Raw genomic sequence first — 16,986 nt, 5'->3', positions numbered from 1 at the left:
AATGCTGCATGAAACCAGAGTAATCAGGTATTTATGTGGCTGTGCAATGGGATGAAATCCAGCCCTCCTTCCCCTTCCCCAAACTGAGGGCAGGATTTGACATTAAAGGACTGGAATAGTGACCACGTTCTCTCAGTGCCTGTTCTATGGGAGTTCCTGGCCACCGGATCCATGTTAGTTCTTATGGCCTGATTCCTACCACCCTCTCGCCACATTAGTCTATATGGAGCCATCATGGAGCCCTGCTCTGCAGAGATCCCCAGCCCACCCAGCTGCTTTGCCCGAAGCGCCCCTTCCTTTTCACCTGTAAGCCCCAGCTTTCCACACTCCTAGTGCTTTTTCCTCCACTCTGCACTGCACTACGGACCATATTGTGCCCTCATGACTTGATGGCAGTGAAGTTGCAGGCATGGATCCAAGGGCACGATATGGCATGAAGCCCTGACTTCTTTCATCTCGGATCTATCTAAAACATATACATTGCAGCAGCTCGCCGTAAAGTGTGAAAGCACCGAACCGTGATTGAAAGTGTCTCGCTTGAGATTTTTTAAATTTCCCCTGTCTTGGATGTGATTGAACATGTTCTCCTACCCAAAGTGTGGCATACCCCTTCCTAAACATACATGCCTTTCCTTCATCTTTCCCATCGCTCTTTGGATCCGTTGATTGACACTGAGCATGTGAAATGATCTGATGATAATTGAGATGTGAGAAGATGGGATACCCTGACAACTTTAAATTTCAGGATTTACAACTAGATTGAAATGATCAAGGGAAATGTAAGAGGTATCCTTGTTTCTGTTAGCTTTCTTCCTAACCCTAAATGACAACATAAGTGAGCATATGGGCTGGCAGGCATTCAGTAAAGGAGAGTCATTCACTAGCATAAATATTAAACTTTTGAAAAATTTTCATCTTGCATTTGGCATTATTTGCCTTGGTCCTGTAAAATACATGTTTCCTGTTTATCCTTGGACTCTTTTCAGAACATTGCATCTTGATTTTATTTTACTTTAATGTACCATATTCCCCTCTACAACAGAAGATTTTTAAGCTAAATTGGCACAAAACAAGAGCGATGCTTGAATGCTTTTTGTTGCCATGGAAATATTTCTGGGCACTTACTGAAGACCTGGTTGCCAATAGTAATGTAACAGAGAAAATAGATACACTTCATTTAGCAGCCACAGATGATTAATAGACCCATTACAGGGTCATCCCAATATAGGCTTTGCTGGTTTTAAAAAAACAGCAGCAAAAGAAAAGCCTTTTGGTGGAAAAACATCACCTTTGCTAGACGAAGTAAAGATGATATTATTGCAGTTAAAAAATTGGGCAGAAAAGACCGATTTTATCAAATAAGTTTTTTAACAGATGGTTTTCAGCCACACTTTTTTTTTTGCTTTCAAGAAACATGCTCCCTATTTTCTAAATTAGCTCTTCTGCTGGCCTCAGTGCATTCCAAGCGTAGATTATTGAAAGGCATCTCTAGGCTAAGGGGTCTAAGTGATGAGCATTGAAATCTTTGCATTCTCAAATCACATTGCTGATAGTTAATGTGGCACATGCTGATTTGCTGTGGCCTAGGTTCGGCTGCCACTGAATCCCTGCGTTGAGCCCCCAGTCTATAACTAAGAGATGCAATTGCTGTTGTGCCACAAATGCATTGAGAAGTTCTAGCACTGTTTCACTTTGGTCACTTTTGGTCCATTGTCAGAAAACTAGGTACATATGAGATCTGTATAAGGCGCACTGGAGACTGGATACCCCATCAGTATTTAACTGAAGCTCAGTTGCCTTACTCCATATTCCTCTGTCACACCAGTTTAGCACCAATGCGGAGGAAACATTCTTCTTCTTCGGCTATCCCTCGATGCGAGGATAATGTCTGCCAAGGGGGTTCATTGATGACTTTTTAAGTGGCTGAGGAGCCCAATTCTTGCCCTGCAAATTTTCCCACAGAAGTGACAGTTGTAATCTTGGAGGAGATATATATAGTTGTTGGCTGGAATGCTGTGCTCTTTCTTTCCTCCTTTGTCGTTTCTCTGTCTCATGAGCACCTCTGTTCTCCTCAAAGTGAGCTGTGGCTTTTGGTGTATGATGTGGCACCACCGTGTTCTGTTCCGCGCCAAGTCCTCCCAGGATTTGTTGGGATGATGCCTCCCTTTTTAAGCTGTACTTTCAGTATGTCTTTGAAACGCTTTCGCTGCCCTCCACGAGCCCTTCTTCCCTGACTTAACTGAGAGAAGAGTACTTGCTTTGGGAGGCATACGTACACAGTGGCCAGCCCAGCGGAGTTGGTGTTTCATGACCTGCGCTTCCATACTGCTGATGTTGGCTGCAGAGAGAACGCTGATGTCAGTGTGTAAGTCTTCCCAGCTGATCCTGAGAATCTCCTGAGGCAGCGCTGCTGGAACCACTCCAGCCGGTTGAGATGTCATCTGTAGGTTACCCAGGTCTCACACCCATAGAGAAGGGTGGGGATGACAACTGTCTTGTAAACCAAGATCTTGGTACCTGTTTGTAGGTCCCTATCATTGAAGACTCTAGTGGAAATAGCATAAGAACCAAGTCAGTCCTTATAAATCCCTTGCAGAAAATAAGTGATGGGATGGTTTACTAGTGACTAAAAAGAGGGGGCCTGTTGGCTTAGGGAATTGGCAATGGGAATATGGGCCAGCGTCACAGGCTTGAATCTAGTTCAAATAAGTAATACCCCAAAATGCTATGATGTTCTGTTAGGCACCTGTGTGAAATGAATATGGTGGTCAGAGCCTACTTTCCAATGGACTAATGTCCCACACAAACAGAAAACCACAGTCTGCTGAAACTGCCAACTAGTATTCACGACGAGAGGCTGAATTTGGAATAGACATGGGGACTGAAATACCACTTGAGTTGAATCCTCTAGATCAGAACTGAAGCGCATTGGGGAAGCATGTACTTCTAGTGCCAGTTCTGCGAATGAAGAGTCTCCAGGGCTGTCAGTCTGACACTGTGCTCACAATGTTACAATATAAGTGAGTGAACACTAAATTAGGAAATTCTCAGGAGGCAACCGTAACATTGCAAAATCAAGATTTTCATTTTTTTCTGTAATAAGGCAAGATCCATGCCAGCTAAAGACTACATTCAGATCACACTGACATGAGTTTATTAGACCTTAGTAAACTAGGAAATCTGAAGGTTTATCATTACCCAAGGAATCTGGTTTGGCATTAGGAATCAGGAAGAAGAGCCAGATTATATTTGACAGTTGGCATTGTTTAGACTTGGTTTTTATCCAAGGATCTGGAGCTGAGCCAGATGTCATTCATCTGTAGGCAGGCTGTGGGCTGGGCCCTCTGTATGATCTGTGAATAACATTTAGAATTTAGAAACTGAAAATTACTTTTCCGTGTGTGATTACACATGCACAAAAGGGCTTGTCCTCACTAGGAAAATACACTGAGGTTAGCGACCTCAACGTGTGTCATCCTAGACGTATTTACACCTAGAGAAGTCTTGAGTCAAACACAAGTTATTAGGCTCAATAGGGGAGTAACTGGATGGAATTCTATGGTCTGTGTTTTGATAATATGATAGTCATATGATGATGTAGAATTATATGAACCTCGCCCAGCTATATTGAGGTAGAAGGAGTAGATTTGTATCTACACTAGGGAAAATGTTGAGGTGTACATCTAGAAGCGACATCATGATAGCTAGCTTTCATGTATTTTCTTAGGGTAGGCAGATACTTTAATTTCTCTGAGCCTTTTAGTATCATAGATTTTAAGGCTAGATAGGACCATTATGATTATCTAGTTTAACCTCCCGCATAACAAAGGCCATAGAATTTCAACTAATAATTATTGTTATGGAGGGAATTATTCTTCCCTTCAGAGTGAGCCCAATTTATTCATATTTATAGAGGCAAGAGGCCCCAAACAGGGACTGGGTTCCCGTTGTGCACTTTACACATATAATGAGAAGAAGATCCCTGCCCCAGGTGCTTGCAGTCTACATCAAACTTGGCTTGAACTAAAGAATATCTTTTAGAAAGACAGCCAGTCTCAATGTAAAGATTCCAAGGGAGGTAGCAGCTTCATTGGTAAGAACTTGTAAGAACTCTGGTTGGAATGTGTACTCTGGAGCCTTTATAAGTCAGGAATGCCTTGCAGTCAAAAAAGGAAGTGCTAAAAGGCCACACTGAATCAATGGGAACACTAGAGTGAGTGAAGAGAATTAAAGGCAATGTACAGAAAATGTTTGCTACCAGAGTGGAGGAGAAGCTGGGATATATATCTGGTGTCTCAGGAAGATTTCTGAAATGATGCAATAGAAATGAGCTGTGTCCACTGATTTTTTGAGCTAGGTGTTGAGTTTTTAAACATATAGCAGCCACTCAGAATTAACGTGCGCGCACACATCTTTGTGTGTGTAGTAGCAGGATTAATTTTTTTCATATGCTAAAGTTTTCCCGTTTACATAATTTCAATCTCTTCTGTTGTTTGAAAGTGTTAAGATTTGCAGAATAATAATGAACAACCCTTTGCAGTTATAAAGTACCCTCCAACCAGGATGTCAAAGCACTGTGCAAAGAGGAATGAAGCTCACAATAGGCCTGTGGGGAAGGTCAGTCGTGAGCCCATTTTACAGATGGGAAGACTGAGACACCGAGAAGCTGAAGACACAGTTTTCAAAGGTGACAAGTAATTTTGGGCGCCTCCATTTTTGGGTGCCCACTTATGATTCTATGATCCAATGCCTTAGGCTTGATTTTCAGTGGTGCTAGCAGAATCAGTGACTATTGGGGGATGCACCTCACCTTTCGTAAACCAGGCCCAAAGTGACTCAGATTGGACACCAGAAGTGGAGGTGGCACTTCAGACCCTGTTGATGTCAGAGTTCCCTGAAGGCATAGTTCAGAAAACGGGTATTTGTGTGTTGCAGAATGAGAAGAAGAAAGAGGTAGAAATGGAAAATCTGCCTATTCAGAACACCTGTCAGCAGGGGACTGGGTAGCTGTTGGTCATTGCTATCTAGCAGTAGCAGTGTTTTTGCTGTGGGTCTCTTGCTTGGGATTTAAAGTGCATATTAAGGACCTTAACTTGTGAAATATGGAAAAAAGCTACAGATAGCCAATAGCACTCTGCAGCCAGTTACACAAGAACAGTTATCATAGGCTGATGGAATAAATCCCTTTGAGAGAAAAAGTTTCTGATTAATCAGTAACAAGACTTACTCTTTGTATTATGATGGCACCTAGAGGGCCAACCAAAATGGGAGCCCATTGAGATAGGCCCTGGAGTCTGTCCTTTCGAAGGCCAGGGGTCCTGGGCCAGCCAGCCCTGTTTGATTATTAGACCCATCTGGGAAGAGCTCAGGTGTTCCCTATAAAAGGGATGAGACGGCTTAGTTGAAGGTAGGGATGTAAATGTCATTTAAAAAGTTAACCGTTTAAACTATTAAAATTCTATCATTTAAACGGTTAATTGATTAAAGGGAGAGGAGCTGGGGTTGCTCTGGCCGTTGGCCAGTCGGCCGTGGGGCTGGGGTCCACTGGCCAGCTGGTGGGGCACAGCCTGGGCTGGGGTCCAGTGCTGCACGGCCAGGGGCCGGCTGGCGTGCATGGGGCTGGCGTGGCATGGGTTGGGGACCAGCACAGGTGGGGATCTGGCCGGCACGGCACAGCTGGGGGTTAACAGTTAATGTCGGTTAACCGGTAAGCCTAATGTTTACCAGTTAACCAGTTAACATTTTCATCCCTAGTTGAAGGGGATTGTGGGAGGAGTTTGGTTACTGTGAGTAGCCCTGGAGCAGAGAGGGGTGCAGACTGAAAGGCTTTGAGTCCTGACAGCTTGCTTTGGTTGTGAATTTTTTGCCACTTTGTGGGGTCTTGTTTGAATTAATAAAACTGTGCCTTGCAGGAAGGGCTTGAAAGACCTGGGGTGTGGTGTCAGCCCTTCATGGATTGGGGCACAGGCCAGCACACTTCCATGTGGTGGAGAATGTGGATAGGTAACTGGTCTGTGGAACTGAGGGGAAACTGAGGCAGAAGCTAGCCCAAAGCCAGGCCAGGAGGTGGCTCTGGAACACACTGTACAAACAGATAGTGAGAGTTCCTTCTCCAAAGAGTTTACAAAGGGGTGTGTATTGTAGGGTGTGTATTGCAGAGGCATATGAAGTTGAAGTGACCTTGCCCAAGGTCACACCAGGTCAATGACAGAGCCAAGGATAGAATCCAAATATCCTGAGTCCCAGTTCCTGGCCCTTTATAGTAGACACACTGCCTCCTATTTACCTAAGAGGCATGAGAACAGAAGGTAACCAAGGTATACTTTGCAAGACGTCTGTCTTCTACATTCACCGGTGAGTAGGTTGTATAAAGTTACACTAATCTATTATTGATAATCTATTCTAATTATTTATTAGCTAAGAGGAATTTATTGAAAAGGAAAACATGGGCGTTATGATTCACAACAGTTACAGAGCAAATTGTGTGTGTGTGTGTGTGTGTGTGTGTGTGTGTGTGTGTGTATTTGTGCATGTGTTTTCTGAGCCATTTTGCCAAGCAGCATCCTCTTCCCACTCCCCATATGGCAGCTGTGCCTCTCTCTTCCTTTGGGAAATTGTTTAGGACTTGAGACTTCATTTACCAATGAACAGCATCTTGGCAGCATCTGAGAAGTGTTGCATCTCTCATTGAAAAGCTGCCTCTTCACCTCTCATCTCCTTCTACTACTGTTCTATACAAGGTGGGAATCATCTCGCTGCGTTATGTGTCAAGTAACAAGCAGACTTGTACAATACTAACAATGTTGTCTGCAGAACTAGAACATTGTATTTTTCTGCAACGACTGAAACGTTTTTTTTCCATTTATAGTTTCAATACTTATTAATTTGGCCCCGTTTGTAGAAGGTCACGCCCATAAATTGTTGATTGCAAGCAAATGTTACAAAACAGAACATTCTCTGGAACTACTGGAAACTTGGGCCTTGATCCTCAGTGGCATTCTGGTCGTTTTGCACCATTCCAGTGGCGTAAGCAGCTCTAAAGCCAGGCTATCCAGTCTGTGGAGGATCATCCCAGTGCATGGAGATCTGTTATACCACACAGCTGATATAACAGCCCCTACATCTCTCTAGTATGGGGGTATGATTAATGCTATCTTGCACCCCATCAATTCCTGGCTGTTGTAATTGACTATTGGCAGCTGGCATAATTTAGAATTGCCTTTAGATGTTGTTAGGGTGGTATGGGACTCTTGAGTCATTGTTGGAGATAAACTATGGGAAGAGATGGATGTTGAGAGGGATCGAAGGAGGGGAGTAAGATTGTATGGTGTGCATGGACTTTTGGATGCTTATCCAAACCCTAAGTCACAACACTTAAACTGGTTCATTCAGTCACTTGATTCAAGGAGTCAGTTTTCATAGCATCTAGATTAGAGCACAGACTGCAGGTTGTCTCAACGTCTTATCTCTAATTCTGGTACCTCTGATTCTTAACTTTCCAAGATGTCCAGCTTGTTAGGGGAATGTCTGAATATATGATACATGAGACAATATTCTGGCTCTGAGAACTCAACCGTGAAAATATTAAGACCTGTTCTAGTCAAAAATTAGGATCATGCTGTGAATCTCTGAGGACAACTAGGGACCAATCATCAGGGGGTAGCCGTGTTAGTCTGTATCTACAAAAACAACAAAGAGTCTGGTGGCACCTTAAAGACTAACAGATTTATTTGGGCATAAGCTTTCGTGAGTAAAAACCTCACTTCTTCGGATGCATTGTAGGGACCAATGAGATTCGCAGGTGAAGATTTGGTAACTCACTCCTCTGCTTTGATTAGTTGGGATTATATGTGGAACAATGTGCAGTTGATGGTTGTAGGATGCCTACTAGCAAGTTGGTGTGATTGGGCTGTTTTACTGGAGGTGTTGTTCGTGTGATTCTGAGATGGTTCCCCCAGATTGAGCTAAGGAGATGATTACTAGCATTTGGTGTAGTTCAGTGGCGGACAAGTCTCAAGAGGTTTGGGAGTTTTAGAAGTTCAGACAATGGTCCAATCTTACCCAAGGCCAGTGAGCTCCTCTTCCTACTGTCTCGCAACAGGGCCCTGGGACTCTCCTTCTCATTCCTATCCAGGTCCAGGGACTATCTCCCTTCTTCTCCTCTCCAGACATTGGGGGGTTAAGGAGAATTTGTGTTGGGTCCCTGTGCCTCTCATTTCTGGCTTACAATGCAGTCTAGATCAGATCAAGCCAAAAGTTCATGTGAATGGTGTGCAGAAGAGCAGGGCTCAGCAGAGACCACAGCTGTACTGTACAGAACTGTACATGTTTAAGGTACGGGCAGAGGGATGTGTGGCAGGGCAGTCCACTGACTTCAGTGAGCTTCGGATCAGGGCCCTGCCGAGAAGCCAGAGGCTAGCTGGTCAGCCACAGGAAGTTGTGGGTATGGTGAAGGGAAGAGTCTGAGGTCTGATTGAAATGGGGTCGCCTTAAACAACCCGATCTCCAACCTGTAAAAACACCTACGGACTTAGTTCAGTTTGGCGAAAGGTCTGAGGTTTGTCCAAGCCCTGCTTCCCAGCTAGTTTTGTGGTCTCAAGTTAGGGGCCTGCTCATATTTCTAAAATACAGTAGTGTAGTTATATAAACACTGCTCACCACTGCCTTATTTGAATGTTTTTTCCTCGGGAGTGCATCTCCACTGAAATCAATGGAGTTATGCTTGTGTAGAACTTGGGTTAGGCTGTGATGAATCAGCTCCACTGTAACTAATCAAAAGCTTAAATTGTTAAAAAAAATTATATTAAGTGGAAAAATAAATATCTGCTTTGTTGCAGTGCAATAGTAATCCTTAGCAGCCCTAAACAAATATCTTAGCTAGGGAATTTGTTCCCGCCCTGTTAATCCGCAAACAAAGAATGGTGGGTGTGCACCTGATGGTTAAGAGACTCCAAGTGTAATGAATTGTATTTAATCAGCACCAATACACAGGAACCAGCTGATAATGAACTGTGGTATAGCGAAGCGCCGTTTATGGTGAAGCGGAGTGAAAGTTCTGAGTTGTTTCGATGCATTTCAGTGTACCAGCTGGAGTTCTGCAAATAGCGAAAGAGTTCTGGGAAAAAACACATGACTCCATTTTAAGAAAGTTCCCTTCTACTTAATGGAAAAATCCGAGGTAAAGTCTGATCTTGTTGCTGGGTGATCTTTTGAAAAGAGAGTTTGCAAAATGATGCTTTTACATTAGAAGAGTAAACAGCATCTTAAAAAAAAGAGTGGGGGTGGTATATGAAGAAAATTCAAACCATTGTGCCATATAGCCTGCTAGAGAAAATATATGAGAAAGTTACATATATGAAGTATAAACAATTTTCTTTTCTATTATGAGGGAAGGATGTGTCATGAAAACTGGCCTTTCTACATATAGGCCCCATCTGTAGTGTTTTAATTGCTACTAATTCATGTTTAATGAAAACCCATAACACACAGTAAAGATGGGCAAAATCAGGGGCAGTTTTGCTTTTGCAAAAACTTCTTGCTTGCCTTTTCATTTAGCTGATACAGAAGCCCAGGCAGGGGTTGGTTTGGATCTGAGCACAGTTGCCAACTTTCATGTGGTAAATAAGCACCCCGACTTTCACAATAAGCCAAAAATCAAGCTAATCCTATTTCAAAACAAGGCCAAAACAACCCAGTCCCTAAGAACCCCAACAGTCTATGCAACTAAACCCCTCTGGCATGCAGTCTGGGACTGTGGTGGGCCCGCTGTGCACCCCTGACTCTCTCCCCCCTTGCCCCTGCTTGCCCCCCCTTTACCCCTGCTTGCTGGGAGCCGATCAAAAAAGAGAAGCAACAAGCTACAAGCCAAAAACTAGCCAACAAGCAACTCACAAGCCAATTAAGCCAAAAACAAGTCCAATTTCTGCGTTTTTTTCGCGGGTTTGGCATGTCTGGATCTGAGTCCCATTTTTTTTTTTTTAAATTTACATCCAGATGTGGGAATTGGAAGAAGGATACAATTAAAATGGCTCAATACTCCAAACTATAGTAGGTGCTTCACGTTGTATATAGCTTGTACAAGGTCCCTGACTGGAAGAAACCTGACTCATGACTAGAGCTGGCAAAAAATGTTCAGTATATAGTAAATTCACCAAAAAATACAGTTTTGGGGGCCACTGAAACTATTTGTGAATTTGGATCAAATTCTAGGAATAGTTTCAGCTACATAAAAATGAGGAAAATGTTTCCGGATAGCTCAGTGGTTTGAGCATTGGCCTGCTAAACCTAGCGTTCTGAGTTCAATCCTTGAGGGGGGCAAAAATCTGTCTGGGGATTGGTCCTGCTTTGAGCAGGGGGTTGGACTAGATGACCTCCTGAGGTCCCTTCCAACCCTGGTATTCTAAAACAGTGAAATTTGTTTAAATGGACCATTTCAACATTTTGTTTCAAAATGAACCGTTTCATTTTGGAAATGTTGTTTTGTTCAAACTGAACAAAATTTATTTGGTTGTTGTTTTGGCAAGAAAAAATATCAGTTTGATTCAGAATGAACCACTTCTTTTGTTTTGTTTAGGATTTTTCAGTTCGGCCACTAACCCAGAAAGTCAGTTATTTGCTTAGCTCTACTCAGTCAAGGTAGTGGGCCGAGTGCAGCAATAAGATGTTCCAGTCACTCACCTATCGGGTGCATGTAGCATGACTGAACAGTTGGCACTAATTTGCATTCTTGTTGACGGGCTCACTAGAGAGCATACAAAATGAATGGTCTTGGACATGTCCAAGTCCTTCTAAGGGCTGAGTTACATTGGTAGGGATGGAAGCTTCTATTGCCACTGCAGGTGCATTACGTGAATCAGGCACTCTTCACAGTATTTAAATTCACAAAAAACACCATCCTGAAACGGTACAGATTTAATATATTACAAAGAGGCCCAGTTTCTATATATTTGAAATACATTTTAGGCCTGACTTTTTTTTAAACCAGGTCTCCTTTTTGACAATCATTTTGGGTCCACAAGTAATTGTTAGCACAAACAAAGGCACATGGACACTTAACTACCTGATTGTAGCTATAGGTCAGGTAGTCAAATGTCTACATTCCCTCATTTGCACTCCCAATTAGTTGTACTAGCAGCTGGTTGAAGGTGTAAAAAGAGAGTCTGAGGCTTCCCTGGCGACAAAATAAGATCACCTCCAACGAGGGGCGGTAGCTTTGTCGCCTGGAGCGTGGCTCCGAATGATGAAGCTCTGTCCACACCAGTGCTTTTCGTTGTTAAAATTTTTGTCGTTCAGGGGTGTGTTTTTTTACACCCCTGAGCGACAAAAGTTTTAGCGACAAAAGTGCAAGTGTAGACAAAGTTGAGGCCCTTTGAAGATCAGGCCTGTAATTATAGAGGGAACTGGTAGTGACATCTATGTTTAGGTTGCCTTACGTTTCCATTAGAAAAGCTTCCTTCAACCTTTGTTTTGACAAATTAGAACACCTGCATTGTTTGCAGCTAGACTTTGAAATTTGGCAGGGGTAAAGCCCTTGAACTATCGCCCTATTGTCCTATGGAATTCAGTTCAGATTTTGCTGAGTTATAAACTATTGAAAATCACCATTGCTCTTCTGTCACTAGTGTTCCATTGGGGAATTGTGGCAACACAGGAAAATAATAATGGAGCATGAACATTCTACGGTCCGGCCCATGTCTCTGCCACTGCTGCAGCAGACATTGTACTAAGAACATTTGTGATCTGCCAGGTGTCTGCATTATGCATATACATTACAACACCATCTTTAATTTCTTGGTCGCTTACTGTTTTTGCCACTGGACCCCTTGTTCATTCAGAGCATCATCCTGCTCCCATTGAAGTCAATAATGAAACTCCCATTGACTTCAGTGGAGCAGGATCAGTCTCTCAAAGCACAGGATGGGTACACGCAAGAAAGAATTAAGGTTACCTGGGAAGGATATATGTGGCATTACCTATGTTCTAAGTGCTTGACCTCACAGTTAAACAACCATCAGTTAATAACATGCAAGTGGAGGGCGGTATGCAAAATACATACATTTTACACCATTCACAATATATTTTATCAGATATATGAAATACATTCTTTTCTTTATAGGCTTTGAATAAAAAATATTTGATTCTTTATACTTGGTAACTATAAAGAAGTCTTGGACCATTTCTCTTGGGTGTTTTTAGCTGTGTAGTATTTGAATGTATGTAACCTAGATATCACATTGAGCATGTATTTGAAATTCCTTGCAAAAAGTGTCTGTGGTAATTTGAAATGTACTGCCAACTCCCCTTTAGAAATGATCAGAGGTTTGATTTGTAAAATAGGCTGTGTGTGTGAGTAAATGAGTTAAAATGAATGTACTGCGCAACATCTGCAAATCACAAGATGCGTTCATCATCTTTCACGAGTTTAAATCGTAATCATGGGCCCTCTATTTAAGTTTCCATGGTGATTCTGAAAATGCTTTTCCCCCTTTCTAATCAGAGCATTTGTAAATCTGAATGTTGAGTTTTTTTCTTTCTCATGAGTAAACTTGGTTGTATTAATATAAAGATATTAGCGTGACAACTTATGGAGCTGTCTCCTTCCAGGACAAAGATTCAGCAGCAGAAGTCATATCAGGCATTTGCTCTTGAGCCTCTAGTTCTAGCATTTAATTAGCATATGTTTTTAAAAATGCAGCTAAGAAACAGCACCCCACATCATAACAAGTGCTGCAGTTACACTTTGACTTCTGCTTGACAAATCCCCAAATTATAACTCTGCGGTAGCACGGTCCACACAGAGACTTGTATTGTTGACTCGCATTCAATTTGCGATCCACTATAACCCCCGTACTCTTTTCAGTGGTGGTACCATCTAGCCAGTCGTTCTTTTCTAAGTGTAGTACTTTACACTTGTCTTTATTGAATTTTTGTTGATTTCAGACCAATTCGCTAATTGTCAAGGTCGTTTTGAATTCTAATCCTGTCCTGCAAAGTGCTTGCAAATCCTCCCAGTTTGGCGTCATCTGCAAATTTTATAAGCATATTCTTGACTCCATTTTCCAAGTTATTAATGAAAATACTGATGAAAACACTTTCTTGCTTTTTCATCTCAACTTTAAATGCACAAGTCTGAATGAAGCAAATGTTCTCTCTGCACCTGCTAGCTAAACTGAAACCAAAAGTGATTAAGGCAAAAGCTTTCTATGCAACAGAAACTGAGAGTACTTGACTTTTGGGGGAAAGAACGTAACTACTTGCATTCACCCCATTGGAAAAAACTGGAAATAATACAGATACTTATTTAATGCAGTACATGATATTGTGAGAGATTTATAAAGCTTGAGTTGACCTGAACAGTTAGATGTCCTGTCCCTGCCCAATTCTGTAAAAAAATAAGAAAGCCCTTTTAACTTATTAAAATTTCAGGAGGGCTCATTGATACAGCATTGGTAACTGAGTGCCGTTTACAAAACAACTATTACACAATTAAAATAGTGTATTTTCTCAAAATAGGGGACATTTATTTCTCCCCACAGTAGTGAGATTTCCCCTGAGGCATAGGCAAATACCACTTACCTACCAGGAGACCAATTTCTGAAAGCAATACTGGTCTTATTGGCAATATTACTCAAAGCCAGACAACAGAGGCAAATCTGATAACAAAACCTCAGCATAATAAGATTCAGTTTCTGATAGATTCCTGGTGGAAGCAAATTTCACGGCCCCTGAGAGCTACCTTGTCCTGGTCCCCTAGGGACCAGGGATAGACGGCAGGCCTACTGCAACTGTCATGAAAGGAGGTAGGTTTGAGAAGCAGTGGGATATTGGATTAGTTCTAATTGGATTAGTATTGGACACACTTAATGGAGTCTGGATGTGTGGAAGCAGGGGCCTATTTCCCTAATCGTAGCCATGTAGTTGGGTATGAGTGGGATATAGATGAAGCTAGATTTCACCTCAAAAATCAGCCATTGGCATGGAGAAATGGCCCCACCTTTTTGCACTTGCATGCATTGTTCGTTTGTTCAGCGGCTTGGATATGCAATGGGAATTATTGAAACAAGTCTTGGCAGCCACTGTTGTGTTCTTTATCCTCAAGAGTAAGTAACAAAATAGTAACACACTTGACAGCTGGTGTGTTCACATGCACACACAAACACACACACACACTCCAGCTGTCCATTACACCCACAACTCCCTTGGCCCCACAAGTTCACAAATGAAAACTTCCTCCTATGCTGTTTCCCCTGATACAGATGGCTGGGGAACCTGCAATGTGGCATTGTACTTTCATCTCCATTTTCATTTGAAAAAGCAGGCCAAGTATGGGACATCAGATCCCTTCCCCCCGCCTCCCACAAAGGATATTCAAACACTAATGAGAACGCAGTGATCCCATATTCAAAGCCAGCATTGTCAGTCGGAGGGGGAAGGGTAGCTACAGCAAAATGTTCAGATGTGTATCTTCATCTTTAAAGGTTAGAATTTACATTGTTCTCAAAAGGTTCCTCTGCTGACTCTGACATGCAGAATTGGTGATGCCTATTAGCTAGATGCTGTAATTTCGTTTTTGTGGTGTAACCCAAGAGTAGATTAACCCTCTGTTTTCTTTCTTCTGCACTCGGTAGTATTTGTTTCAGAGGGCTGTGGAGGTATTATTGGAATACTGAGAAGGTTTTAGAGCCCCGTGTTTACTACTTTGGCTCCGCACATGCTAATGGTTATATATGGATAATGGTTTTCCTTTTTTTGGTTTTGGGTGTGGGAGGAACAATCACATTTTTAAAAAGTTGGGGGATCTGCAGGATGGGAAGCCAGGAGTGATAATGTGTGATTCCTGCAGACACAGCGAGGCACCACAAAGATTTCAAAACGTCTGAGGGAACGTGCCCTCCTCATCAGCTCCCCCATGGTAGTTATGTCTTATTGCTCTCCTTTTCCTCCCCCCCCCAAAGTAAATATCTGAACTGAAAATGTCCCATGTTTTCCTACTTCTGCGTCAAGTCCTGTGAAGTTGTCAAAAGCCTGTGTTGTGTTTTTCTCCCAGTGAACAGTTATGGGGAGGATGAAGAGCTAACCACATCTTCAGATAGCGACGACGAGGTGATTAAACAGTTTGCGATCTCTGTGTCGCGCTCGCAGAGTTTTCGGTCGGGGGTGTCTGAAAAGGCAACACAAGCAGGTTCAGAACGTAAACCTAAATTCAACCGCTTGCTGTCCAACCATGAGGAGTACAGTACCGAGGCATCTGAATGCGAAGGTATTGTCTGTCTCAAATGAGCATTAAAACACTTGCTTTGAATCCACAGCCACCTAACATGGAGAGAATCCTTTTATTTTGGGGAAGAGGCAGCCTTGGTTCTGATCTGCTCAGGCTAAAATCCATCTGCAGCTTATTCCTAAAGTACTTAGAGCTGGATCCAAATCCTACTGAAGTCAATGGGAATCTTTCCATTAACTTTACATGGATTTTAGATTAGGCTCCTTAGTCATTAGACAAAATTCCCGTGGATTTCAGTGGGAGTTTTGTCTGAGTAAGGACTGCAGGACTTGGCCTGATGAAATCTGTTGAACTGCATTTCTTATCAATACGGTGTGTTTTAGCAAGCCTTTGAATAGAAATTGCATGTTTCTTTAATAGTAGCTTTGCAAATACCAGGTAAATAGCAAATGAATTATGTAGCATCATTCACCAGTGCATACACTACATGTCAGGCAATGACAGAAGGCAAACATTTAGAGAACCAAAGGGAACATTTTTTTGACCAATCATTGTCTATTATTGTAAGTGGCTTTTGTATATTCTAAAACCATACATGTTTGTTTGGAACATTTACCCAAGCGCGAAATTGATCGGCACAATGAGATTCTATAATTCAGGACATGTCTGGGAGAACCTTTCCTGGGAAAGTTTCAGGAAACTGCCAGTGTGGTTTTAGTTGCACAAAACAATTGTGATTCTGAAATATTTAGTTACCTGTTCATTATTATGCTCATTTTGATTTAGGCCCCTCTGTAGAACTGCTCTTGGATCATAATGTGGACTACAGTTACTTCCTTTGTTGTCTTTATAAACCAAAATTATTAGGATTAGTACTATTTTAAATAATTATTATAAGTGTTAAAAAAACTGTTAGGGCTCAGTCCCGCTTTCACTGAAGTTACTGGGAATTCTGCTGTCTACTTTAATGGAAGCAGGATCAAGCCCTTTATTCCAAATAACACCCCCTTATTTATGTTTTAGATATTCTCAGGTCCTCAGTCAAGTGTACTGCTAGCCTGACTGCATGATGGAGGATTCCCTCAGCCTGGGGAATCCATGGCTGAGGTAGAGTCACCATTGCAGGTATAGGCCACCCAACCCCCTAACTCCCGATGGGGAAGGGGGTGTGGCCATAGTCTCTACATTCTTGTTATTCCCAGTTGGTGAAATGGCCTCTTGAGGCCAAAGGGAGGTAGGTATAAATTAGAGAACCCCAGAGGCTGCTATTGCTTATGCCAGTATCCAGCTTGGCCCCTGTCTGGCTCCAGGATGAGAGGAGTGTAGAGATGGTGGAGAATCACCTTTGTTCCTCTCCCTCTTGAACTGCACAGAATATATGGCACCCAGCTTCCCTGGATCAGATCCTCAGAAGCCTTCCAGTGAGTTATGCTTTATCCCCTATCACGTGTATTAACACAATCAGGTGAGGAACTGCACAATCTCCTGTTGGGACATTCAGTAACCCAGGAAAGTGCCTTTTGTTAAATACTCTGTTGCCTTCATTCCTTTTGCTCCTTTTCTCTCTCTCTCATAGGGTGACCAGATGATAAGTTGAAAATATCAGGACCGCCAGAGGGGACGCACCTTTTTAAGTGTTACACTCACCTGTCCGGGTCTTCGGCGGGATTTCGGCGGAGGGTCCTTCAATCGCTGACGGTCTTCGGCGGGATTTTGGCAGCAGGTAATGAACCTTCCCACCAAAGAGAGAAGCACCCGCCGCTGAA

At 42.5% G+C, this 16,986-nt stretch overlaps 1 protein-coding gene across 4 annotated transcripts in view; it reads left to right on the top strand.

The window, feature by feature from the left end:
- The window catches only part of SYT16 (synaptotagmin 16), a 150,923-nt gene that overhangs the window by 92,613 nt on the left and 41,324 nt on the right, over window positions 1–16,986 (top strand). For 2 of the 4 annotated variants that reach the window (XM_054027271.1, XM_054027269.1), the window contains exon 3: window positions 15,047–15,259. The exons of 1 other annotated variant lie outside the window; for it this stretch is intronic. In XM_054027271.1, the coding sequence (XP_053883246.1) occupies window positions 15,047–15,259 (213 nt within the window). Of the gene's footprint in view, window positions 1–15,046; window positions 15,260–16,986 lie in introns of those variants that run through there. One more of the 4 variants, XM_054027272.1, reaches the window with a different exon arrangement.

This window comes from Malaclemys terrapin, chromosome 4 (assembly GCF_027887155.1).
Source record: "Malaclemys terrapin pileata isolate rMalTer1 chromosome 4, rMalTer1.hap1, whole genome shotgun sequence".
Lineage (NCBI taxonomy): Eukaryota > Metazoa > Chordata > Testudines > Emydidae > Malaclemys > Malaclemys terrapin.
This window is presented reverse-complemented; position numbering and strand designations above follow the sequence as displayed.